Source organism: Gorilla gorilla, chromosome 4 (assembly GCF_029281585.2).
Source record: "Gorilla gorilla gorilla isolate KB3781 chromosome 4, NHGRI_mGorGor1-v2.1_pri, whole genome shotgun sequence".
Lineage (NCBI taxonomy): Eukaryota > Metazoa > Chordata > Mammalia > Primates > Hominidae > Gorilla > Gorilla gorilla.
The window spans coordinates 44,738,319-44,764,271 of record NC_073228.2 but is presented as its reverse complement, the minus strand read 5'-3'; the positions used below and the strand labels follow the sequence as shown (position 1 = coordinate 44,764,271).

The window sequence follows — 25,953 nt, the reverse complement described above, 5'->3', positions numbered from 1 at the left end:
TCACGCCTAGTTAACAACGAAAGACAAAGATTACCAACATCTATATTTTGGTACATTTCTTTTAATTCTTTTTTATATTTTGCACTGAAATTCTTGATTTTGATTTTTAGTGTTTATATTATTTAATGAGTAAAAAAATGGTAATCATTTTATTGATTGATAATTTGTATCCACTGATACTGAGTTTGTTTCATGAACAAAGAATCACTGTACTACTGTAACGCTGAACAACTTCTATGATCTCTTTATATGTTTTTTCTAAATAATGTAATTTACTCTGGCTTTCTTAAAGTGGTCATGTTTTTGACCTGCACGGAAGTATTGCTGTTATAAATTGGCAGTATTTAAGTTACTTTAGTAACTAAATACATAAGTAGAAATCTAGAAGGATTGGAGGAAGTAGAAGGGAACAAATACTACTTCTGGTATAGATAGTAAGTAGTGGCCAAAATAATTGAATTATTATCTACTGGTGAAATTTCGTGGTAGACAATTACCAACTTCACATTAAAAAAATTTGGCTTACGCTGGTGGTCAGAGGTATAATTCTGATCCTTGAACAAGGACTAATGATATCAGGTTCTGTTGCTAATTTTGCTATTTATTTATATGTATTTTAAAACAAACTTAATCATGCAAGTTTGCTTAAAAGCACAACATGCACAGAGTACTTTTATTTCATATATTATGTTATGTATATGTGTGCACATACATAAACAGATTTTTTTTCCTCTAATTTGTCTCATCTTTCTTAAGGAGACAAGGTTAATGCTAAAAAGCCTAACAATATTCAGGAGAAGTTGGGAGTGGAGCTCACAAATAAGGAATCTTGGAATCTACAAGAACACTTACCGGTTGATGGTAAACATTCTGGCATTGCTGGTATTTTTAGAGGAGCATATCTTATCTATGAGAATTAGTTAAACAATACCTATTTTGCCATATCGCAGCTTTGAAATGTATTCAGAAAGGTTAACTCTTAAATATGTTAAAATATTGTCTTCTCTTACAATTCTTTGGTGTCATTGTCAGGCTTACACAATATCTGAGCGTGACTCTACTATGAGTGACTTAACTTAGGAAAAGAAAAACAGATAAAGGAAAATAAGAAGGTAAATGAGTAGACATAGAAGGAAAGAGAAGGCCTGAAAGTAAAATACTAAGAAATGGAGAAGAAGGCCAGGAGGAGGTTAGGCAATCAGAGTTTCAACAGTTCTTGGACCAGAAATGGGGCAGGCTGAAGATCACTCATAGGTGTGATCTGATTCTTTTTTTTTTCTTCAACTTTTATTTTAAATTGCGGGGTACATGTGCAGGATGTGCAGGTTTGTTACATAAGTAACGTGTGCCATGGTGGTTTGCTGCACAGCTCAACACATCACCTAGGTATTAAGGCCAGCATCCATTAGCTACTCTTCCTGATGCTCTTCCCCTTACCCCCAATGGCAGGTCTCAGTGTGTGTTGTTCCCCCAATGTGTCCATGTGTCTCATCGTTCAGCTACCACTTATAAGTGAGAACATGCGGTGTTTGATTTTCTGTTCCTGCATTAGTTTGCTAAGGATAATGGCTTCCATCTCCATCCATGTCCCTGCAAAGGACATGATCTAATTCCTTTTTATGGCTGCATAATATTCTATGGTGTATATGTACTACATCTTCTTTATCCACTCTATCATTGTTGGGCAGTTGGGTTGATTCCATGTCTTTGCTATTGTGAATAGTGCTGCAATGGACATACTCATGCATGTATCTTTGTAATAGAATTATTTCTGTTCCTTTGGGTACATACCCAGTAACCGGATTGCTGGGTCAAATGGTATTTCTGGTTCTAGATCTTTGAGGAATCACCACACCATTTTCACAATGATTGAACTAATTTACATTCTCACCAACAGTAGAAAAGCATTCGTATTTCTCTCAGGGAAATGTAATTTAAAACATAAATAGACATCACTCTTCATCCACTAGAAAAGCTAAAAATAAAAAGATCAACCATACCCAGTGTTGGTAGTGATGTGGAGCAATTGAAACTTATATAATTGCTAGAGGGTCTTCTAACCACTGTGGAGATCAGCATGGTAATTTCTGAAGAAACTGAACATAAACTGACCGTAAAACTCAGCATTCTCACTCCTATATATTTTTCCAAAAGAAAGAAATATAAATGTTCTCAAAAATACTTGTGCATGAATGCTCATAGCTTTATTCGTAAGAGTTAAAAATTGGAAATAATCCTAATGTCCATCTACCTGCAAAGGGATCAACAAAGTATAGTATTCATACAACAGAATATTACTCAGCAATATAAATGAATGATTTACTGATAACAGGCAACATTCTGGATGAATTTCTAAACATTATGCTGAGTAAAAGAAGACAGACACAAAATAATACTGACTACATGATACTTTTTATGAAATTCAAGAACAAGCAAACATAATACCAGAAAATACATCAGTGATTGTTTAGATTTATGTTTTAGAGAGACCAACAGCATAGAAAGGGAACTTTTGGGGGGTGATGGAAATGTTTTATATCATAATTTTAGTGTTGTTTACATGGGTGTATGTATTTGTCAAAACTTACCACACCAAAGTCTTAAAATTGTGGTTTATCATATGTAAATTATGCCTCAACAAAGTTGATTTAAAAAGAGAAATGGAAGTATCAGATATACAATTTTTAAATAGTTACTCTCAGGGATGGGAAGGAACAAGGTGAATAAAACTGGTAAAGAAGATACACTTAAAAACTGTATCTTTTTTTTTTTTTTTTTTTTGAGGCGGAGTCTCCCTCTTGTTGCCCAGGCTGGAATGCAGTGGCACAATCTTGGCTCACTGCAACCACCACCTCCTGGGTTCAAGCAATTCCCCTGCCTCAGCCTCCTGAGTAGCTGGGATTACAGGCACCTGCCACCATGCCCAGCTAATTTTTGTATTTTTAGTGGGGACGGGGTCTCACCATGTTGACCAGGCTGTCCACGAACTCCTGACCTCAAGTGATCTGCTCGCCTTTGCCTCCCAAAGTGTTGGGGTTACAGGTGTGAGGCACCATGCCCAGCCTCCTATTTTGAATAAATATTTAACTTTGGATTTTTGTAAATATTTTACATAATTATTTAGCAATTTTTTAAAAAGCAGTTTCTAAAAATTGAAAGCAAAATCAGATGAACCTAACTTTATATTGATTTGGTAGCTTAAAACATGGAAAGGAACTACTTCAAACAATTTTTTAAAAAATACGAATTTGTGCACCCCTGAATGGAATATCAAAGGACAAAAATATCTGCAAAGAATGATGACAATAACCCTGAAAATATTTTCAACAATTAGCTTATTATTGTTAGCTTTTGTGGCATTATTCTGAGACTCTTGTGTATATTCTGTGGGATAAAGCAAATGAGTCATTATGTTGGTATTGTTGAGAATGGTGACTTTTGGCATAGGAGAAAGGAAATATTAATTTAGATAAATGAGATTTACTTTAAAACACCCTGGATTGTGAATATATTACTATGAATTCATGATGTAATTTATCTTAAAAATGCATATTTCCTATTTATGTCTATGGAAAAGGCCTGGAACCAATTACTAACTAGCCTTTTATTGAAGAGCACCCCTGTGTCATTCCAATAACCAACTCTCTGACACTGAGTGTCCTACAATTCAATTGAGTTCTGACACTGACTACCTAGAGTTAGCATGGGCCCCATAGTTTAAAATGCTTAATACCACGAGACTACTTTTACTTTAGATGCCAGCCATAAGTCAGTGGGCCATTCACACTGCTGACCAACCAGTTTAAAAATTCAGGAATTCCTACATCCACCCCCTGCTTGGGTTCACAAATTTACTAGAACAAGTCACAGAACTCAGGAAAACACTATACTTAAGATTACTGGTTTATTTTAAAGGATATACATGAACAGCTAGATGAAGAGATATATAGGGTGGCAAGGTGGGTGGGGACAGAGCTTCTGTGCCTTCTTTAAGCATGCCATCCTCCTAGCACATTAATATTATTTACCAACCCAGCAGTTCTCCAAGCCTTCTTGTTTCAGAGTTTTTATCTCGGGTTTCATTATATAGGCATGACTCATTAAATCATTGGTCATATGATTGAACTCAATCTCTAGTCCCTTTCTCTTCTCCAGAGGTCGGGGCATGGAGGTGGGGCTGAAAATTTAAACCCTCTAATCACATGATTTGTTTTCTTGTAACCAACCTCCTCTTCCCCAAGCTATCCAGGGATCCATGCCATGAGTTGCTTCATTAGCATAACTCAAGTATGGTCTAAAGGGGTTCCTTATAAATAACAAAGACACTCTCATCACTCTGTGACAGGAACTGAGGACCAAGACAAAATATATTTTTATTACAACACAGCCCCTAAAACCCAGATTGTAGTCTCCAAATTCTGTATCTCCCTTCTTTAAAAGGAAGCATGGTGTTATCGACAGAATGTATCCAAGGCGTGGCATCAAAGTATGTTAGCAACAGTGAATCAGTACAGGCCTGCAGCATCCTCAATTCTTGCCTCCTGAGAAGAAAGAATTTGACTGAGGGGCATAAGGCAGAAAGAGAGACTGAGGCAAGTTTTAGAGTAGGAGTGAAAGTTTATTAAAAAGCTTTACAGCAGGAACAAAAGAAAAGAGTGTACACTTGGAAGAGGGCAAAGTGGGAGACTTGAAAGACAAGTGCACAGTTTGACCTTTTGACGTGGGGTTTTATATGTTGACATACTTCCAGAGTCTTGCATCCCTTCTACCCTGATTTTTCCCTTGGGGTGGGCTGTCCACATGCACAATGGCCTACTAGCGCTTGCAAGGAGAGCATGCACAGTGTGTTTACTGGAGTTGTACGCCTTGTTCACTTGAGGTGTTCTTCCCTTACCAGCTGAATGTCCCTAGAAGGTCATATACCAGTTAAACTCTGTCATTTTGCTTCTTAATGCACATGCTTGAGCCCACTCACCCAACTCCTGAGATCTTATTGGGAAGCTTCTGATCACCAGTTTTAGGTGTTTCTGTTTATTGAGAGACTACCTTTTCCTGGTGCTGGCTGTGACAGATTATATTTTCAGAGAGAGAGTTAACCACCTGACCAGCACCTGATGGTCACCTGACATTCCTGGTGTATAGGGGTGGGCGGAGCCAGAGTGTCTCCTGCTCTGCTCATGTCTGACTAGCTACCTTCTGTAAGAATGGCTTTTTGAAGAAATGGCTGATCCCAGGTATGCCAAAGAAAATGTACAAGAAGAGCCTGGAATATTTTATAATGCCAGAAAGCAATGAACCTATCCAGTACTACTAAAAGGACTCAAACTCTGACTTGAATGGGTTCCCTCTGGCCAAAGATAGCACAATTTGATCATCAGTAAGAATAATTGTGGTAATTTGAAACAAATCTTTAAATCCATGAGTTTTTTAATGATACTCAAGTGAAACAACAAAACACACAACTAACGAAATCATCACAAATCATCACTGGAAGATTCTAGGAAACAAATTATTTTGAGACTGGTAAATAGAGAGAAATAAGCACTTTCTATACAAACTGTAATTTATAGTAACCAAATAACCGAAGAGGAATAATCATCACAAATCATCACTGGAAGATTCTAGGAAACAAATTATTTTGAGACTGGTAAATAGAGAGAAATAAGCACATTCTATACAAGCTGTAATTTATAGTAACCAAATAACCAAAGAGGAAGTTTATCTTATAAATGTATTGCAGATTAACAAAAAAAGGAATGATTGAAATTGAATATGAGGATTTTGCAACCCCTAATAATTTAATGGGTCTAGTCTATAATTATCAGTGATCACTACTATCACCCAAAAATAAAGAAAACTAGACATTGTTTTCTGATGAAAATACAAAATACCAGCTATGAGGTATTTTTTTCCAGACGATCAACCCTGTATCTGGTCAAGCCTCTATATCTTCCTATCGATTCACAGAAAAAAATAGAGCACAGAGGAATATGTTAAACCACACCATGGGGGTGTAATAATCAAAATCCAGGTTATGGGAAACTCTAAGGAGCTAGCAACGTAGTGTTTTCAACAAAAAAAAAGTGCAGAGAAAAATGAGATAGAGTCAGGACCTATAAATTAAAAGGGACCTGAGTGGCATCTGAAGTAGCCACAGGGTTCTGGAAGCTCCACGTGGTCTTTCGGCTGTTAAGCCTTGGTCCAGCTTCCATCATCCCTTCATAATGGACAATATCCACTAGCTCCTCCTATGGACTATCTTGTGTCATGGGAAATGAGAATAGTTAACACCTTGCATGACTAAATGAACAAAGATGACCAGAGTACTCTTAACTCTATTAGAACTGTTTTTCCTTTTGTATCTGTAATATGGAATGGCATTGTTTTCATGAATTTCTAGAAACTTCACCTGCAAGCTATGCTCCCTGTGTTATCACCATTCCCATTTACAGTATATTTGAGTAAATGATTATATTTTAAAAGTTACATAGGGCTTTTTGGTTGTCCTAAACTTAAACATTTCACTCATTCCATTTGTAACTGTGATCATAATTTTTGTGATGATTTCTGGCCTGATTGAAGGAAATTTGAGAGCTCTACATTTAAATATTTTGAGTACTTTTGAAGGTTTTAAAATTACTTTTTTTAAAATAAGGTGTTTATAGTTATTTGGGGTTGTCTGGGATTGTATGAAAGGAAATTAGAACCACACTGTACTTAGATTTACCTTGATAGTTTATTTGTGGGTGGCAGTATTCTCTAGTTTTTGGGAGTGTGGCAGCTCTTGGAATATTTTACAAATTAGAGCTGAAATCTGTATCATCCTTTATGGCTGGTTTATGTGGCTAGACTAGGAGGAGAGAAGAAATTAAATGATTATTTGCTAATTATTTTACTCCCATAAAAATGTCTAATGTTAAGAAAACTTTCAATAAACACAGTTGATCAAGATGGTAGATGATTTGCAGTGCTTCATGAAAGGAGGAAAAAATTAATTCTTTCTGCCTTTACCTGATATAATCTATACAGTAATAATTTAAGCCACAATTTATTTTAAAAATGAGTGCCTCTTGGGAAACTTCTTTTCTGTTCTAACACTTCCATGTTAAAGTGAAATTATCTTAAAGCTGTATTAGGGCCTATTAGATTACTGACATTTGAATACCTATTTGTTTATTTACTCCATTGAGTCTTTTGTTATGGTTCTGATTTATAAAAACTTAAATGATGGGATCCGTACCCCAAACCTCAGCATCATACAATATTCCCATATAACAAATCTGCACATGTACCCCCGTATCTGAAATAAAAGTTGAAATAAAATTTAAAAATAAAGAAAAAGTAAATGCAGCATAAAAATTTTTAATGAATTCTTGGTTTACTTCAAGGAAAAAGGAGGAAAATGAGAAAATTCAAGGATCTTTTTCTCACTCCTTATCTCATTCCTGTAGGTAATGAGCTGGATCAACGTTGGAAGGAAAATTAATATATGTGAAAATTGAAATCCATAAAAAAAGTAAAAGATTTCATTGTTTTGCTCAGTTTAGAAAAGTGAATACCAATAGCATAAAAAAGTGTTTGCATGATCTATGCGATTATGGAATTTTTTTCCCTAGTAAGTGATTGCAGATGACTTATGAGGGCTAGAAGATATTTTGCTATCAATGTAAGGATTTTTTTTCCCCTCAGCTCAGGCTTAGTGTATAGATCTGAAAAATTATTTGTATGAATTGAACAAATGTCTTTATATCAATGTAAAAGCTAAAAAAAAATTTTTTTAAAGAGACCTAAAAGATGTAATAGCATTTGCAATTACAGATAACAGACTTTATTAGGATCATTATTTGAACAAACTCATATAAAATTGAGACAGAGAAGTATGAACACAAACTAGATACTTGATAACTTAAGGAATACTTGTTAACAATTTTAGCATGATAATGATTTAGTAGTATTTTTACAGTGCTCTTATATTTTATTCATACATATTGAAATATTTACAGATGAGTTGATATGATGTCTGTGATTTGCTCCTAAGTAATTAGGATAGGATGGCAGGAGTAGGTGGGAGTAGAGAAAGATTAAGAATGGATATGAGTTACTAATTGTCATATTACCAGATGGAAAGTATTCTAAATGTCCTACTTTGATTTCATTTGGAAAGACTGTCATGCAGAATTCTAAAAGAAATTTTAACTTTCTAAATTTATTTACGAAATGTTGGAGTCTTTCACAGTGTTTATAAATCATTATATATTTGCCTTTCATTGCAACAGAAAAAAATAAATCAGATGAAGCAAATAGATGTAATGGAGGCTCTTAAAAGTAAGATGAGGCCGTGTGCGGTGGCTCACGCCTGTAATCCAAGCACTTTGGGAGGCCTAGGCAGGTGGATCACTTGAGGTCGGGAGTTTGAAACCAGCCTGGCCAACATGGTGAAACCCCGTCTCTACTAAAAATACAAAAATTAGCTAGGCTTGGTGGCAGGCACCTGTAATCCCAGCTACTTGGGAGGCCGAGGTAAGAGACTTGCTTGAACCTGAGAGGTGGAGGTTGCAATGAGCCGAGATCAGGCCTACTGCACTCCAGCCTGGGTGACGGAGCAAGACTCCATCTCCGGAAAAAAAAAAAAAAAAAAGTAAGATGAAAAGGCAGTAACTGTGATCCTTTTGCTTTGATTCTTATACCATTTCCTAGTCATTAGAGTGTGAGTCTTGCCATCATATATTAATTGGTTTGTTATTATTTTACATATTTATCAGTTAATATCACATGATAAACTGTTTCGTATTTTGGAAAGAAGTTCCAATCTTGATAGGCAAGGAAAAAAACAACCTCTGTATCTATGCAACAAAAATGTGAAATAGAGACTTCAGGATTTTATCAGCAATGGAGACTACCTTTTTAGATAGTCTGGACAACATTTATTTGTCTAATGTTTTAATATTAGATTCCTTGCCTTCAATGCTATAATTCATTCAGTTAATTAACATTTACTGTGCTCTTATAGTACTAGGTACTTCTCTAGTATTACAGGTGTAGGAAATACAGTGGTGAATCAGGCAATGTTCCTGCCTTTGTGAAACTCATATTCCCACTGAAGTGAGGGAGAAATTAATAAATAAAAATGAGATCTCATTTTATAAAGCAATTATTAGTGCTATGAAAGAAAAAGAAGGTAACATGATCAAGAGTGGAAGATGGCGGGGTTACTTTAGATAGGATAGTTAGGGACTGCCTGATAGAGGAGGGTAACATTTGAGCTGACGTTTGGAATCAGCTTCCTTTTAGAAATCTTGCTGAATAGGATTTTCTTTAACATAAGCCTAATGAAACACATTTTATTTCTAATTCTGATATTAAACCTCATTGCCACTTGGATAGATTTTGGACATAGTATTGATAATAAATAGACGTTGTCTTGGTGTTGTAGAGTCATGATACCTTTTTCATAGTTCTTTCTCTTTTCCAAGAGGGAAAGGTTGATATTGATAACCTTGACACCATTCTAGAGAAAATGGAAATGAATTTCTCTGATAAGGAATTTGAAGAACTGTCACACAATTGGCCAGGTAATTATGAGTATTATAAACACCCTCATCCCCCTTAAAGGATAATTTGGGATTGTGGGCTTATGATTTCACATTTTTAAAATTCTGTTTTTTTTAGTTCTTCAAATACAACTGACACATGTTAAGGGAACTCAGTCCAAAAGTAAGCATTTCATTTTGCTGAACTGAGCACTACCTTCATGATATTTTAGAATATTCTACGTTTCTTGAAGTAAATTCAAAGAAGCAAAACCCCATGCTAGGCTCTGGAGATGAGATTTATAAAAATGTAAAACTTAGTGTTTGTTTCTAAAGGTGCATTAGATTAAGGGAGAAGAGAAATATATAGGCAAAAAAGTATAAGTGACAGTAATTTAGGGGTTAGAAATATCAGCTTATCAAAGGTGCTCACTGAGGACTAAGTGTGACCATGGTCAGTTTTAAGAATGTTGGTGCAAGTGATTGTGCTGCTTTTAAATCCTGCCCCAGCATCCTGCTTGACTTGGAATGGAACAAATGTTGATTTAGGAATCTGACAGATACAGTTTTCAATCTCATACTAACTTTGTGATTTAGGCAAGGTTCTTAACTTTTCTGAGGCTCAACTTCTTTATATGTTTTTTTAAAAAGGAGTCATAGTAACTTCAAAGAAGTATGAGATAGATGCATTGTATGAAAGCATCTATCACAATATATGGCTTGGTAGACGTGCATTAAATTTCATTTTCTTTCCTTCCTTGAGTGAAAGAGAACAAATTAGAGAGGTTAGGAGATCAAATGAACCTGCTTGATATGGAGGAAAATACTTTAAAATTTTTGCTCTAATGCTATAAATAGAGTTTAACACCAAAGTACTTTAACGAAAAAAAAAGCATGTGTATCATTTTTCAAATGCTCATTTTTTTCCATGTTGTTATGGTGTGGGGAGGGATGGTAAAAATACAGTTATAGTGAAAATAGTGGGAAATTGTTGATTTCTTATGCTCTGTCTCACAGTTAAGAATTTCACAGGCCGGGCGTGGTGGCTCACGCCTGTAATCCCAGCACTTTGGAAGGCCGAGGCGGGTGGATCATGAGGTTAAGAGATCAAAACCATCCTGGCCAAAATGGTGAAACCCCGTCTCTACTAAAAATACAAAACTTAGCTGGGCGTGGTGGCGCATGCCTATATAGTCCCAGCTACTTGGGAGGCTGAGGCAGGAGAATCGCTTGAACCCAGGAGCCAGAGGTTGCAGTGAGCCGAGATCACGCCATTGCTCTCCAGCCTGGGAGACAGAGCCAGACTCTGTCTCAAAAAAAAAAAAAAAATTCACATTGTGTTTTTGAATCTCACTGTGGCCTCTGTGATTTGTTTTGTTTTATAGCTGATGGGAAAGTGAAACGAATTAAACTAGTGCATGCAGCTATACCTGTTACAGGTAAGAAGTTGATGTAAAACTGAGATACTAATGCTTTACAAAATTTTATTTGCAACAGTATTTTGAATTTGTAACCATTTCTTTCTGACTTCTGCCACTTTATTAACTAATACAAATGTTTTCTAATGAACTAGTTTGAATTTCAGTGTTCTCAAAATAAAATCATAGTGCTGTTTCTTGACAGAAGTCCTCCATTCTCTAGAGGTATTACCGATAGCATGCTTTGCTTTTTACACTTTAGAAATATGAAGCCTAAATCAGCATAATAAAAATAGTAATGACTACTATGTAGTGGACACTTTCTATATACCAGGCACTGTGCCAAGTGCTTTGCATGCATTAATTCATTTGTTATTGTTATATCTATTAGATAGGTACTATTATAATCTTCATTTTATAAATGAAGGACTAGAGGCTTAGAGGGTAAATATCAGGATAAAATGTATGTAATTTTTCTTCAGATTGTATCTATATACAGACAACCAGCTTCATAATACAAGAGAAAATAATAATGATACTCCCTGTTAGTAAATAATTTTAGGTTGTTGATATATAATATTTCTGACCTGGAATTATAAGAGGATTACCAAAATATGACTATTTTAGACTATGCAATTTATTGGAAATAGCTCATATCTTTATTTTCATCTATAGCTGAATTAGAGTGATACAAGCATGCTAGGTATTTTGCTTATCTTGCAATTATTAAATAATTCTTAAATGTTTTTCTGGGCTCTTTTTCTAATCTTTCAAAGGAAAGAAAATTGATCCCAGTGACTTTCAAAATATTCCTGGGAGTATGTCAGTTAAACTCACAGATAAGGAAATGTTCAGCTGATGAATTTCCCTTCAAGGGAGCTTTGTTTTGAGGCTTGTGTGTGAAAATTTCCAGATCTATATCATCATACTAACGTTTTATAAAATATGTTGAGGAAAACATTAGCTCAATATAACTGTAATGAAAAATAAAACTGTTTTGTGATTGAATTTTTAGTATATTTATAGCAGCAAACCATTCACTTACAGGTTTTCCATCAGTATTAAACAATTTCGAATGGTATACCAGAATTACCTATAGGCCTAAAGTCTAAGTATAAAAAAAGAGGGAAACAAGTCTGAGAGGTACAGAGGAAGAAAATAGGGAAGTAGTCATAAAGAAAAAAAATATTAAAGGAATGGGTATGTGTGTGTAGCAAATTCAAATTTGACATACAACAAACTGAGATACACAATAAATGTGGTGTGTTCTTTATTTTTTCTAACCTCATTTCTCTTTCAGTCCCCCATCCTATTCTGGCAGTGGGTGGGATGTTGAAAGGTGAGAAAGTAGGATTCAAATTGACCAGTAATCCAGTTTCTTCTGGTTTAAGCAAAAAATCAGTCTCTTTTGGCTGACCCAGCTCATTTTGGGAAATTATCAGTTTTCAAGTCTCCCTTACTTCCCCTCAGAAAGGCACCCCAGTATAAGGGAAAGCTTGAATGTCTTCCTGGTGGTAGAAGAGGGCAGCCAGACCTTGTCTTATTGTCTGGGTTCTTGATACTCTCTTTAGCAATGTCCCATGTTTCATGGGATTCCATGGATCCTGTTGACCTCTCCTGCAGAATTCTGCCGCTTGAAAAATTCACGATTTGTTTTCCCAGCAAAGTCAAGATTCTGTGATCCTTCCTTCACCAACTTGGCTCAGCCTTAGCACTCACTGGTGATAAGGGCCTTTGAGTCTCAGTTAAGTATTCTGTCTGTACCCAGACTGGACCGTCGACCCCAATAGCTTGTGTTAGGAATCGTCTTGGCCTTTGACTTGACATTCCATGGCAAACCCACTGGACTTCATCTCTGAAATACCTTTCACATTCCTCACTGGAAGTACATGGAAGTATCTGAACTTCTCACGTATCACACAAAAACCAAAGGAGACTAAGGGGTGGCATATTTTCAGCCCTTTGCCTACATACACCATGCCACAATATCTATCCTTCATGACAATGGAATGCTAGTGCCTGCGCACTTAGTGAGATGGTAACTTCACAAAGTTCCAAATAGGAAGTATGACACAAGTCCTTGTTGCTTTTTTCATACCCCACCCTCATCCCACCGGCATATCTGGAGTTTTTCTTCTATCTTACCTCCTCTTGGAGAGGGGAGTTCGGGTGGAGATGGAAGGTGGGCAGTAGGCTGCAAGAACACTTAAACCTCTCAGTAAATGGAGATAAATAGATAAAAGAGAAATAGATGAAAGGTGATAAGTAGGTAGGTAGGTAGATAGATGATAACTAGATAAAACTATATTACTGTAACTATTGCTCTTCCCAGTTGGACTTTCTTAAACCGTAAAGTGGACTTTTTCTTTTCTCTTCTTACTGAGTAGGGGTAGGAAGAAGGAGGAAAGGAGTTTCCCTTATGTAGTTTTTGGCCTCTCAGTCCTCTAGTTTACAGTAACACTAAGTGTCAGACCTTGAAGTTTTGCTTTGTAAAAGTAGCCTTTAAACATTAAAAACAAGTTTTTTCTTTTGAAGTGGTGTAAATTCTATGACTGATTTGGGAAAGGTTGCATGGAAGAAAGGAAATGTGAAAACGAAAAGTACATTGATATAATTTAAAATGTTATACCTGTACATATATTCAGCATGACAGGGTATCACTAACAACTGCTTCAAGAGTGACAAGATTTTGGCCTAGCTTCCATATTTTAATGAAGATATTTCTTTTCTCTTTTTTTTTTCTTTTTTCTTTTCTCTCTCTCTCTTTTTTTTTTTTTTTTTTTTTTTGGTTTAGAGACAAGGTCTTACTATGTTGCCCATGCAGGTCTTGAACTGCTGGGTCCAAGCTATTCTCCTGCTTTGGCCTCCCAAAGTGCTGGGATTACAGATGTGAGCCACCATGGCCAGCCAGTGAAGATATTCCTATTTTCTTCTTATTTTTCTTCATCGTCCTCATCAGATATTCCTAATTTTTAAGGCAAGTCAGAAAAGTGCTCCTTTATGAAACTTAAACTATTTTATGGATTTTATTTCTCTTCTCTGTGAGTTGTATTTTACCTTTTTTTTTTAATTTAAAACTTTTCTATTTAGGCTGTCAACCAGTGATCTGTTTTCCACTATAGTTTCATCTCTAAGAATGTTATAGAAATGGAATAATAGAGTATGAAATTTATGAAACCATCTTAGGTGCATTTTACCTGTTTCTTGGATTCCGTGAAGCTGGTGCAGAACTCACAGGTTAAGGAGACATTGTGCCATAACCACATTGTTTTGGTTGGTGGAAATAATGGTTTAAGATTCAAGATTGTAATGATATCTTGTCTTCACCATCCTTCTGATCTTCATAACTGAGAGTGCTTCTCTATCCTGTCATCCTGGCTGCCCACCCAACCCCAGGACCAGCAGCTGTTTCTTACTTCTTACTATGTGATGTACCTCTTGCTTATGCCCAACTGCTACTGACTGGTCCCTGTCTTGTTTCTTCTTCCAGGCTTCTTCTGGTCTGAATTTGTACCTTGGTTCCCTTTTTTTGGTATCCCAGTCTATAGGGAAATAGTTCTAAAGTCAAATATTTACTTCCTGCTTCCAGATGTCCCTGTGTACTGCTCCTCTCAAGCCTTCCTGGTGTTTAAGCTCTGATAGTCCCCCAAGTGTTCCATTCCAGTTCTTCCAGCTGAGCCCCAGCCAGCCTGTAGGTGTTGCTCTGGCCTTTTGTGGTTCTGTGATTGCCAGTTTTTATTATGAATTCCAGCAGGGCTGGTATACCTGTTGCCCATCTGCTTCCAGTTTGAAGGCTAATAAGGGGAGACGCTACTTGTGGAGTCCACACGTGTGCACTCTCTGGATAAAAGAATTGTCCCCTGGGACCCCGCCAAGGCCTGGTATGCTGATAACATGACAGCCTGTCACCACATTGGATTGATTTTCTCCTCCCACCATCACTGTCATCAAATAGCTTCATCTCCATATTAGGTATAGGATTTAAAGCCTATATGTGCCACCTGGGATGCCCTCTTCCCTTTTCTCTCTTCGTAAATATTATCTGTCCTGAAAGATGTGATACCTTTATCCTCTGTTTCTATTTCTGCATATACTGAGTGTACCCTGCCTGCCTGGTTTCTGCAGTTGTTTTCTTTTAAGATGTCTTGCCACTATCATAGATAGCTTACAACAGACTTCACAGATCATATGTTATGCAGTCTCTCTGGTGCTGTTGCTTGTGCTGGTGACTGACTTCAGGAGAAAAGCCTGATGTGGTGGTTTATCCTTCTGTTGGGTCTTCTTACTGGAATGTGGTGGACTGTTACTGACCATCTCTACGCTTGTCTCCTATTTTCCCAAGTGCGGACCTTTGAGAAATAAGAAGAGGGAGCTTCAGCCTTTATTCTGAAGTTTCAAACTACTTCTAGATCCTTAAATTTTTTTTATTCAGGAGAAGCCAGGAATCAAGGTTATTAAGTAATTATAACATGCCAGAACAAATCAAGCAGACTTGAATTGAGAAGAGATGGGAAAAGGGAAAGATTGATCATTCTATCACTCCTCTACCTTCCCAAAGCTTCCATCTCCATTATTTGTGGGCTCATAGTGGTTGCAAACAATTAGGGTTTGGGAATTATCAGTTTAAGAGTGTGTATGTATGCACCCGCTCACAGATCCACACCCATTAGATTGGATTCCTGGAACAGTTGCATGAGAAAAAAAAAGTCAAAAAAGGCAAAACTCTAGCATTATGGAAATAAGTTCAGTGTCAAAGGTGTGAATTACTGGTCGATTTCAAACTTGGGGGAAAGGCTATGAAACATTTGTATTGACTTAGCTGTAGCATAGGAGAGCATGGTCTGAAATCTATTGTTACTGCTATGAATGACATTACTCATTATTAGTGAAGAACTATTACCATTGTAGGAAATTGAAGCATGTCTTTTGTGATGCACACTGTTTGAGCATTACCCTCCATCCCAAAGAAAGACTTGAATCAGTCTATCGTTGTTGGACATTTGGGTTGGTTCCAAGTCTTTGCTATTGTGAATAATGCTGCAGTAAACATATGTGTGCATGTGTCTTTATAGTAGCATGATTTATAATCCTTTGGGTATATACCCAGTAATGGGATGGCTGGGTCAAATTGTATTTCTAGTTCTAGATTCCTGAGGAATCGCCACACTGACTTCCACAATGGTTGAACTAGTTTCCATATACACCATGGAATACTGTGCAGCCATAAAAAATGATGAGTTCATGTCCTTTGTAGGGACATGGATGAAACTGGAAACCATCATTCTCAGCAAACTACCGCAAGGACAAAAAACCAAACACTGCATGTTCTCCCTCATAGGTGGGAACTGAACAATGAGAACACATGGACACAGGAAGGGGAACATCACACACTGGGGACTGTTGTGAGGTGGGGGGAGGGGGGAGGGATAGCATTAGGAGATATACCTAATGCTAAATGACGAGTTAATGGGTGCAGCACACCAACATGACACATGTATACATATGTAACAAACCTGCACGTTGTGCACATGTACCCTAAAACTTTAAGTATAATAATAATAAAATTTAAAAAAAAAGAAAGACATCGCTTTGCTAAATGTTTGTCTTCTGAGCTAAATATTAGTCTTTTACAATAAGTTTTTTCTTAGTAATGACCATAAATAGATGATCAGATATATTTCACAGTAGAGACATAAACTAAGTCTGAGAAGGTGTATCAGAATGAAATCTTATCTGGTTTGAAAGCTTTCAATGGTAAGATGGATGATGAGTTAACAAGTCACTCTCAATTTACCTCTTTGCTGTCATAGTTCCTAATCACTTGATAAGGAATCCTGCTATTCTCCAACATATGGATCCAACATAATTTACATTATTTTTTATCTTGGCAGAAAGTCTATTTTTGTTTTATTTATATTGATCATATTTATACACATTTTGATACACTTTCCTAGAGAAGAGACTGAGTTTATTTTTAAAGGTTAATTGTAAAATGCAAGAGAATTGCCATTCAGTGATTGTGATTAGCGTGGACAATGAATCTACTTTGGGTTAAAAAGGTAAATGAGCCTACCTTTGGCTCAGAAGTAGTTATTAAAATGTATCAAGCACTTTCTATGCTGACAGAGTTCTAGGTTTTTTCACATGTAACTTTATCCCCACAGAAACTCTGTGAAACAGGTAGGAACATCTTCATTTCATGCAACAGAAAATTGGAAACCAAAGAAGTTAGGTTATTTGAATAAGTTCCTGTAGATAATAAATAGTAGAAAACAGTATTCAAACCCATGTATTCTTATTCCAACCATAGTAATTTTCTCATTTCACTAGAAATTCTTATTTTCATTATAAGAATAATACACTGGAAGCTAATTTTGTTCCCTTTGAAAATTTATGGTGAATATGTTTATTCTTCTAAAAAGATTTAAGGGAACTAAGCTTAATTCTAACCATATTGAATCTCTGTGTGAACTTAAACATGTTCCAGTGATCTTAAGTCTACTTGCAAAACAAAATCTTTAATGCATAAGCAAATATGAGGTGGAACATTTCAGCATTAGTGGGAATTTTCATATTTCTTTCTCTTTACTAAGGAGAGACAGTAGATATCAGAGACTTGGACAACGTACTAGGAAACATGGGGATTGAACTTACCAAAGAAGAACTTGGAGAACTGACAAGAAACCTTCCAGTTGATGGTGACTCATTTTAGATATAAAAAAATTCTTCAGAAGTGGGTCGAGGGTTTATATATGAGTATTTCTAAAACCAGTTTAATTTTGTGATAATAAAAAACCTTGCAACATCTCAGAAAGATTCAGTTTCAGAGCAAGAACAAAGCCTGTCTTCATTTTCTAAATCCACATAGAATACAAAGCATTTGACTAGATTGATTCTAAGATTGTTTTTCACATCTGGGAATGTTCAGGAAGCCAAAGAAAAGAGTGGAAAAAGAAAGGAATGAAAGAAGGTTAATGTGTGTTCTTTCCATATTTCGCATTCATTTTTGTATTCTGACTCAGCTCCCTAGCATTACTGAAACTTCTCTAAGGACACCATAAGTTGCCATTTGTCGATTGCATTAGACATTATTCATTCTGTTTCTTATTGGAGCTCTCTGCTGTCTTTGATATTGATGATAAATCTGACCTTGAAATTTTGTTCCCCTAGTTTCTGTGTCGTTACCACAACCTGGATTTTCTCATTCTGATTTTCATTTTACATCCTCTCTCTGGAAAATCTCACTCATATCTACGGTTTTACATATCACCTACATGCTGATGACTTTCAAATCTGTATTTTTACACAGACCTCTCCCCTGCACTGCAGACTGGTATATCTAAATGCCTGCTAGACATTTCTACTCAGATATTCCATAGGAGACATCCTTTGACCTATTTGAAACTGAATTCATTTGTTCCCTGTCCAAGCTACCTTCTAGTCCTATATTCTCTGCCCCATTTGTTCTATCACTGTCTATTTAGTCACATAAGCTAGATATATGGGATTCATTTTTTATAACCACTTGTTTCCTGTCACCTCCTATCTGGACTATCACTTTATCATGCCAGTTTTACCTCAAACTACCATACATAGATGATTGGATATATGACAAAGCAAGTATACTAAAATGTTAATAGTAGAATCTAGATGATAGGCCTGTTCATTGTACAGTTTTTTCAACTTTGCCATATGTTTGAAAATTTACATAATAAAACATTGAAAAAATTCCATATATAAATCTGTTAACATCTCTTTGTTCCTTCTATCATTGTCATATTTCAGGTTCTTTCCTTCCTGGTTTCAGCTATTACAATGCCTTCTACAAAATAGCCATCATAGTGATCTATATGAGATGCAAATCTGACCACATCATTACTCAATTTAAAAGTGTTTAGTGGCTTACAATCATGTGCTAAAAAATGTCTTAAGTCCATTGATGTGGAAAACAAGTTCCTTCATGATTTGGATCCTGTTTACCTAATCTAGTATTTTATCCTCCAATAATATTGCACTTTTATTCCATTTTATATCGTAGAATAAAATAACTTTATATCACTTGTATTTTATATCATGCTTTTTATCACTTCCTTGCTTTGTTTATGATGTCTCCATTACTCAGAGGGCCTCTCCTTTCCCTTCACATGACTAACTCTTTCTCATTGCTTATCAGAATTGAGAGCCACGTTTTTTTTTTCAGAAAGTTTTCTCTTATCTACCCAGACTATATTAGATACCTCTTTTCTGTATTTCCACAATAACTGTGCATACATTTTTCATTATATTTGCCACATTGTACTGTAATTGTATATTTATGTTTATTTGCCTATCTTGTCACTTTAATGTGAGCCTTAAAGTAGGGATGGGTATATTATTTATCTTCCAATACCTAGAAGAGTACTTGGCATATAAGTAGGCACTCCACAAATGTTAAATTAGAGATGGACAAATTACTGAGTAAATGAGAGAATGACATAATGAATAAGTGAATGAATAGATATTGACAACATAATTCCTAAAGAAAATGAAGAACTGCTTTTGGTCAGGACACTAATATTTACACCTGGTATAATGTAATCATTTATTTGCAGCAATTATGAGTGACATGCTGTATCAAAGTCTGTTAGGAATAGACCAGAGATGAACATATGGTCTTTGTCACCAGAGACCTGTGGCATTATCAGAATTGAGGGTCTTCAGAGAATTAACTTGCATGGATGGTATTTTTCATCATGTTTATAAGAAAGCATAATAGCCCAGTAAGAACATGTTATTCCCCGACCCAGACTTTATGGTCCAATGGTCAAGGGCCAGCTTACTAATATGGAATTAACTCTTGAAGACTATGTTTTATTGAATTGTTTCAAGTGTTGCTATGCAGGAAGAAGATAAACAGGTAGTGATACATAATAGGGTGGGCTCTAGTTCCTCAACCTTGGCTTCAACCATAGAAGTTTATTATAGTCATCAATTTTTATATGTTTATCTCTCATACAACCTATACATTCATACATTATTTATACATTCATACATTAACATCCTCAAATTGTCCTTTGTATTGTGAATTCAAACTTGGGACCTTAGCTGAAATGACTGTATGGTAACATGGTCTGGCAGCTGGCATTTCAATTTGGTAGTTGCCATCTTTTTCTGGACAGCAGTATTTCTCTTATTATTTTAATATATGATTGTGCATATACATCTGCATGCATACTTAAATTTTGCTCTTACTATATAAAAATAAAGAGGAAATGGAAGCTTAAATGCTGATACTAGTAATAAGCATAGTCCTCAAATATAATTATACATCTGAAATAGGCATGTAGAAAGAGTTAATTTCAACTTTGATTTATGTGTTTCAGTTGGATAGGAAAAGAGCATATATGAAATTGTGGGGAAGTAGTTCTAAATACTGTGCTTAAACAATATAATACAATTAGCAATTATGTTTTAGCCTTCTTGGAATGGAAGTTCTTGTCTTGCTACATGTAAATCTATTATTCACTTTTTTCTTTGAGAACATATGGGGTTGTCTATTGTGCTACACCGTACTAGTTTGTTTCTAAGAATTTAAAAAGTTAAAAAAATGACAAAAAAGTTATTCAATTAAAGTGAAGCTAAGTAATGATGTATAATAACAAACTTTAGCTGGTTTCTGGATTATTATTTAGAAATAATTTTTTCCTGTATTCACTTTATCTTACAGCTAAAGGGGAGACTGATTTGAAATCATTGATGGATACAGTGCAAGTTATTACAGGTTAGTAAGAAGTTACTATGAATTTAAGATCCTAATATTTTAAGCCATATTTTCTATGATAATTATTTTACTAAAGTTTGACATATATAATTATATTATATAATCATATGTGTCCAACTTAAGACTTATCACAAAATGAACATCTACACATACCCATTTAACTATAACCTGGATTGTGAAATAAAAGATTACCCGTAACCCAGAAGACTCCTGATACCACTACATAGACTCTTCCTCCTTACTTTTTGGAGACAATTACTATCCTGAATTCTAGGACCACAGATTTACTAGTTTTGTCTGTTTTTGAACTTTACATAAGTGAAACTATACAATGTGTATTCTATGTCTAATTTCTTTCACTCAACATTATGTCACATGCTATTCTCAGATTCGTTCATATTGTTGCATGCAGCAGTAGTTTGCTCATTTTCACTGCTATATAGTACAAAGACTAATAAACTGTAATCAAGTAGAAATCTTTAGGGAACCTATTTTGGTATGGGGAATGATTTCAATTAGTTTGTTGTACTTGAATACATTGCTGTGTAATATTCCATTGTGTAAGTATACTATATTTGTCAATTCTATTACTGAAGGACATTTCCAGTTTGGCCAATTACAAATGATATTTTTATACATGCCTTTTGATGAACATGTGTGCATGATTATGTGGTCATACATAGAAATTGGATTGCTTTGTTATAGAATTTTGTATACTTTATTAGATATTGTCATTCAATTTTCCAAAGTAGTAGTACCATTTTACAATTCAACCAACAGTGTAAGAGAGTTTTGCTTTATATCCTTGCCTGATACTTGATACTGTCTTTTCCATGTTAGCATGTATTACTATCCCACTGTGTTTATAATTTGCATTTCCCTAATGATGAATGACGTTGAGCACCTTTTTTACATATCTTAGTTATTTGGATAATCTCTTTTGTAAAGTTCCTCTTAATGTCTGTTACCTATTTGTCTGTTTGGATGTCTGTCTTTTACTTTTGATTTTTTAAACTTACTGTCTTTTACTTAATGTTTTAATATATTCTAGATACAAGTCCATTGTAGGTTATAAATTGCAAATATCTCACTATATGTATTAGATTTTTCACTTGAGTTACACTTTTTACAGAAAAAAAGTTCCTATTTTTACATGTAGTCTAATCAGTCTTCTCTTTTATGGTAGAATATTTGGGAAGGGATAATCTGTGCAGCAAACCACCATGGCACACGTTTGCCTGAGTAACAAACTGGCACATGTACCCCTGAACTTAAAATAAAAGAAGAGAAATCCTTGCATACACCAAGCCCATGGAAATATTTTCTTATTTCACTTTTTAGGACCTTTGTTATTTTACTTTCACATTTAGATCTACAATCCGTGATGTAGTATAAGGGTAACAATTCAGTTTTTTTCTAAGTGGATATTCAGCACCATTCATTGAAAAGAATATAGTCTTCTCACTGCAGTGTAAGGCTATCTTATTCATAAATCAAAGACCATAAATGTGTTTGTATATCTGGACTATTTAATCTGTTACTTTATTGTTGTTGTTTGTCTGTCCTTGCACCAGTCTACCACTCTCTTAATATATTCAATGTATCTTATATCTGAAGTGTAAATCCTTCACATTAGTTTTACTTTTTTATGATTGCCCTGGCTATTCTTGGCCTTTTGTATTTTCATATACATTTCAAATCAAACTTTAATCCACCCCTACGGCTGGGGTTTTTGTTGAATCTAGGTCATTTTTTTTTTCAATTTATTAAACTTTAAGTTCTGGGATACATGTGCAGGTTTGTTACTTAGGTGTACATATGCCCTGCACCCATCAACCCATCATCTAGGTTTTAAGCCCCGCATGCATTAGGTATTTGTCCTAATGCTCTCTTTCCCCTTGCCCCGACCCCGCAACAGGCCCCAGTGTATGATGTTCCTCTCCCTGTGTCCATGTGTTCTCATTGTTCAACTCCCACTTAGGAGTGAGAACATGCGGTGTTTGGTCTTTGTTTCTGTGTTAGTTTGCTGAGAATGCTGGTTTCCAGCTTCATCCATGTCCCTGCAAAGGACATGAACTCATTCTTTTTTATAGCTGCATAGTATTCCATGGTGTATATGTGCCACATTTTCTTGATCGAGTCTATCATTGATGGGCATATGGGTTGGTTCCAAGTCTTTGCTATTGTGAATGGCACAGTAATAAACATACATGTGCGTGTGTCTTAATAGTAGAATGATTTATAATTCTCTGGGTATATACCCAGTAATGGGATTGCTGGGTCAAATGGTATTTCTGGTTCTAGATCGTTGAGGAATCACCACCCTATCTTCCACAATAGCTGAACTAATTTACACTCCAACCAACAGTGTAAAAGCATTCCTGTTTCTCTACATCCTCTCCAGAATCTGTTGTTTGCTGACTTTTTAATGATAGCCATTCATTTTAATGATACATTCTAGATGGTATCTCATTGTGGTTTTGATTTGCATTTCTCTAATGACCAGTGATGATGAGCTTTTTTGTCATGTTTGTTGGCTGCATAAATGTGTTCTTTTTAGAAGTGTTTGTTCATGTCCTTTGTCAAATTTTTTTTTTTTTTTGAGATGGAGTCTTGCTTTGTCATCCAGGCTAGAGTGCAGTGGCACAATCTCGGCTCACTGCAACCTCCGCCTCTCGGGTTCAAGTGATTCTCCTGCCTCAGCCTCCCAAGTAGCTGAGATTACAGGTGCCTGCCAGTGTACCCGGCTACCCTTGCCCAAATTTTGATGGAGTTGTTTGTTTTTTTTAATTGTAAATTTGTTTAAGTTCCTTGTAGATTCTGGATATTAGACTTTTGTCAGATGGATAGATTGCAAAAATTTTCTCCCATTCTGTAGGTTGCCTGTTCACTCTGATGATAGATTCTTTAGCTGTACAGAAGCTCTTTAGTTTAGTTAGATCCCATTTGTCAATTTTGGCTTTTGTTGCAATTGCTTTTTGTGTTTTAGTCATGAGGTCTTTGCCCATGCCTATGTCCTGAATGGTATTGCCTATGTTCTAGGGTTTTTATGGTTTTTGGATTTACATTTAAGTCTTTAATCCATCTTGAGTTAATTTTTGTATAAAGTGTAAGGAAGGGATCCAGTTTCAGTTTTCTGCACATGACTAGCCAGTTTTCACAGCACAATTTATTAAACAGGGAATGCTTTTCCTATTGCTTGTTTTCATCAGGTTTGTCAAAGATCATATGGTTGTAGATGTGTGGTGTTATTTCTGTGGCCTCTGTTCTGTTCCATTGGTCTATATATCTGTTTCAGTACAAGTACCATGCTGTTTTGGTTACTGTAGGCTTGTAGTATATAGTTCGAAGTCAGGTAGCATGATGCGTTTAGCTTTGTTCTTTTTGCTTAGGATTGTCTTGGCTATATGGTCTCTTTTTCAGTTCCATATGAAATTTAAAGTAGTTTTTTGTAGTTCTGTGAAGAAAATCAACGGTAGCTTGTTGGGAATAGCATTGAATCTATAAATTACTTTGGGCAGTATGGCCATTTTCACAATATTGATTCTTCCTATCCATGAGCATGGAATGTTTTTCCGTTTATTTGTGTTCATTCTTATTTCCTTGAGCAGTGATTGGTAGTTCTCCTTGAAAAGGTCCTTCACGTCCCTTGTAAGTTGTATTCCTAGGTATTTTATTTTCTTTGTAGCAATTGTGAATGGGGGTTCACTCATGATTTGGCTCTCCATTATTGGTGTATAAGAATGCTTATGATTTTTTCACATTGATTTTGAATCCTGAGACTTTGCTAAAGTTACTTATCAGCTTAATGAGTTTTGGGGCTGAGACAATGGGGTTTTCTAAATATACAGTCATGTCATCTGCAAACAGACAATTTGACTTCCTCTCTTGGTATTTGAATACCCTTTATTTCTTTCTCTTGCCTGATTGCCCTGGCCAGAACTTCCAATACTGTGTTGAATAGGAGTGGTGAGAGAGGGCATTCTTGTCTCATGATGATTTTACAAGGGAATGCTTCCAGCTTCTGCGCATTCACTATGATACTGGCTATGAGTTTGTCATAAATAGCTCTTATTATTTTGAAATATGTTCCATCAATACCTAGTTTATTGAGTGTTCTTAGCATGAAGGGACGTTGAATTTTAATCAAAGACCTTTTCTGAATCTGTTGAGATAATCATGTGTTTTTTTTGTCATTGGTTCTGTTTATGTGATGGATTACGTTTATCGATTTGTATATGTTAAACCAGCTTTGAATCCCAGGAATGAAGCCGACTTGATCATGGTGGATAAGCTTTTTGATGTGCTGATGAATTCGGTTTGCCAGTGTTTTATTGAGGATTTTCGCATAGATGTTTATCAAGGATATTGGCCTGAAATTTCCTTTTTTTGTTGTGTCTCTGCCAGGTTTGGTATCAGGATGATGCTGGCCTCATAAAATGAGTTAGGGAGGAATCCCTGTTTTTCAGTTATTTGAAATAGTTTCAGTAGGAATGGTACCAGCTCCTCTTCATACCTCTGGTAGAATTTGGTTGTAAATTTATCTGGTCCTGGGCTTTTTTTTATTGGTAGGCTATTAATTACTGCCTCAATTTCAGAACTTGTTATTGGTCTATTCAGGGATTTGACTTCTTCTTGATTTAGTCTTGGGAGGTTGTATGTGTCCAGGAATTTATGCATTTCTTCTACATTTTCTAGATTATTTGCATAGCAGTGTTTATAGTATTCTCTGATGGTAGTTTGTATTTCTGTGGGGTCATTGGTGATATCCCCTTTGTCATTTTTTATTGTGTCTATTTGATTCTTCTCTCTTTTCTTCTTTATTAGTCTGGCTAGTGGTCTATCTATTTTGTTAATCTTTTCAAAAAACCACCTCCTGGATTCATTGATTTTTTGAAGGGTTTTTCATGTCTCTATCTCCTTCAGTTCTGCTCTGATCTTAGTTATTTCTTATCTTCTGCTAGTTTTTGAATGTGTTTGCTCTTGCTTCTCTAGTTCTTTTAATTGTGATGTTAGGGTGTCAATTTTAGATCTTTCCCATTTTCTGTTGTGGGCATTTAGTGCTATAAATTTCCCTCTTAACACTGCTTTAGCTGTGTCCCAGAGATTCTGGTACTTTGTGTCTTTGTTCTCATTGGTTTCAGAGAACTTATTTATTTCTGCCTTCATTTTGTTATTTACCCAGTAGTCATTTAGGAGTGGGTTGTTCAGTTTCCATGTAGTTGTTTGGTTTTGAGTGAGTTTC

At 35.6% G+C, this 25,953-nt stretch overlaps 1 protein-coding gene across 1 annotated transcript in view; it reads left to right on the top strand.

Moving 5' to 3' along the window:
• LOC115934670 (EF-hand calcium-binding domain-containing protein 13-like) overlaps positions 1–25,953 on the top strand; it is a 147,092-nt gene that overhangs the window by 105,364 nt on the left and 15,775 nt on the right. The window contains exons 15-19 of the mRNA XM_063706316.1: positions 757–861; positions 9,474–9,572; positions 10,916–10,969; positions 17,542–17,646; positions 20,655–20,708. Of these exons, the coding sequence (XP_063562386.1) occupies positions 757–861; positions 9,474–9,572; positions 10,916–10,969; positions 17,542–17,646; positions 20,655–20,708 (417 nt within the window). The remainder of the gene's footprint in view (positions 1–756; positions 862–9,473; positions 9,573–10,915; positions 10,970–17,541; positions 17,647–20,654; positions 20,709–25,953) is intronic.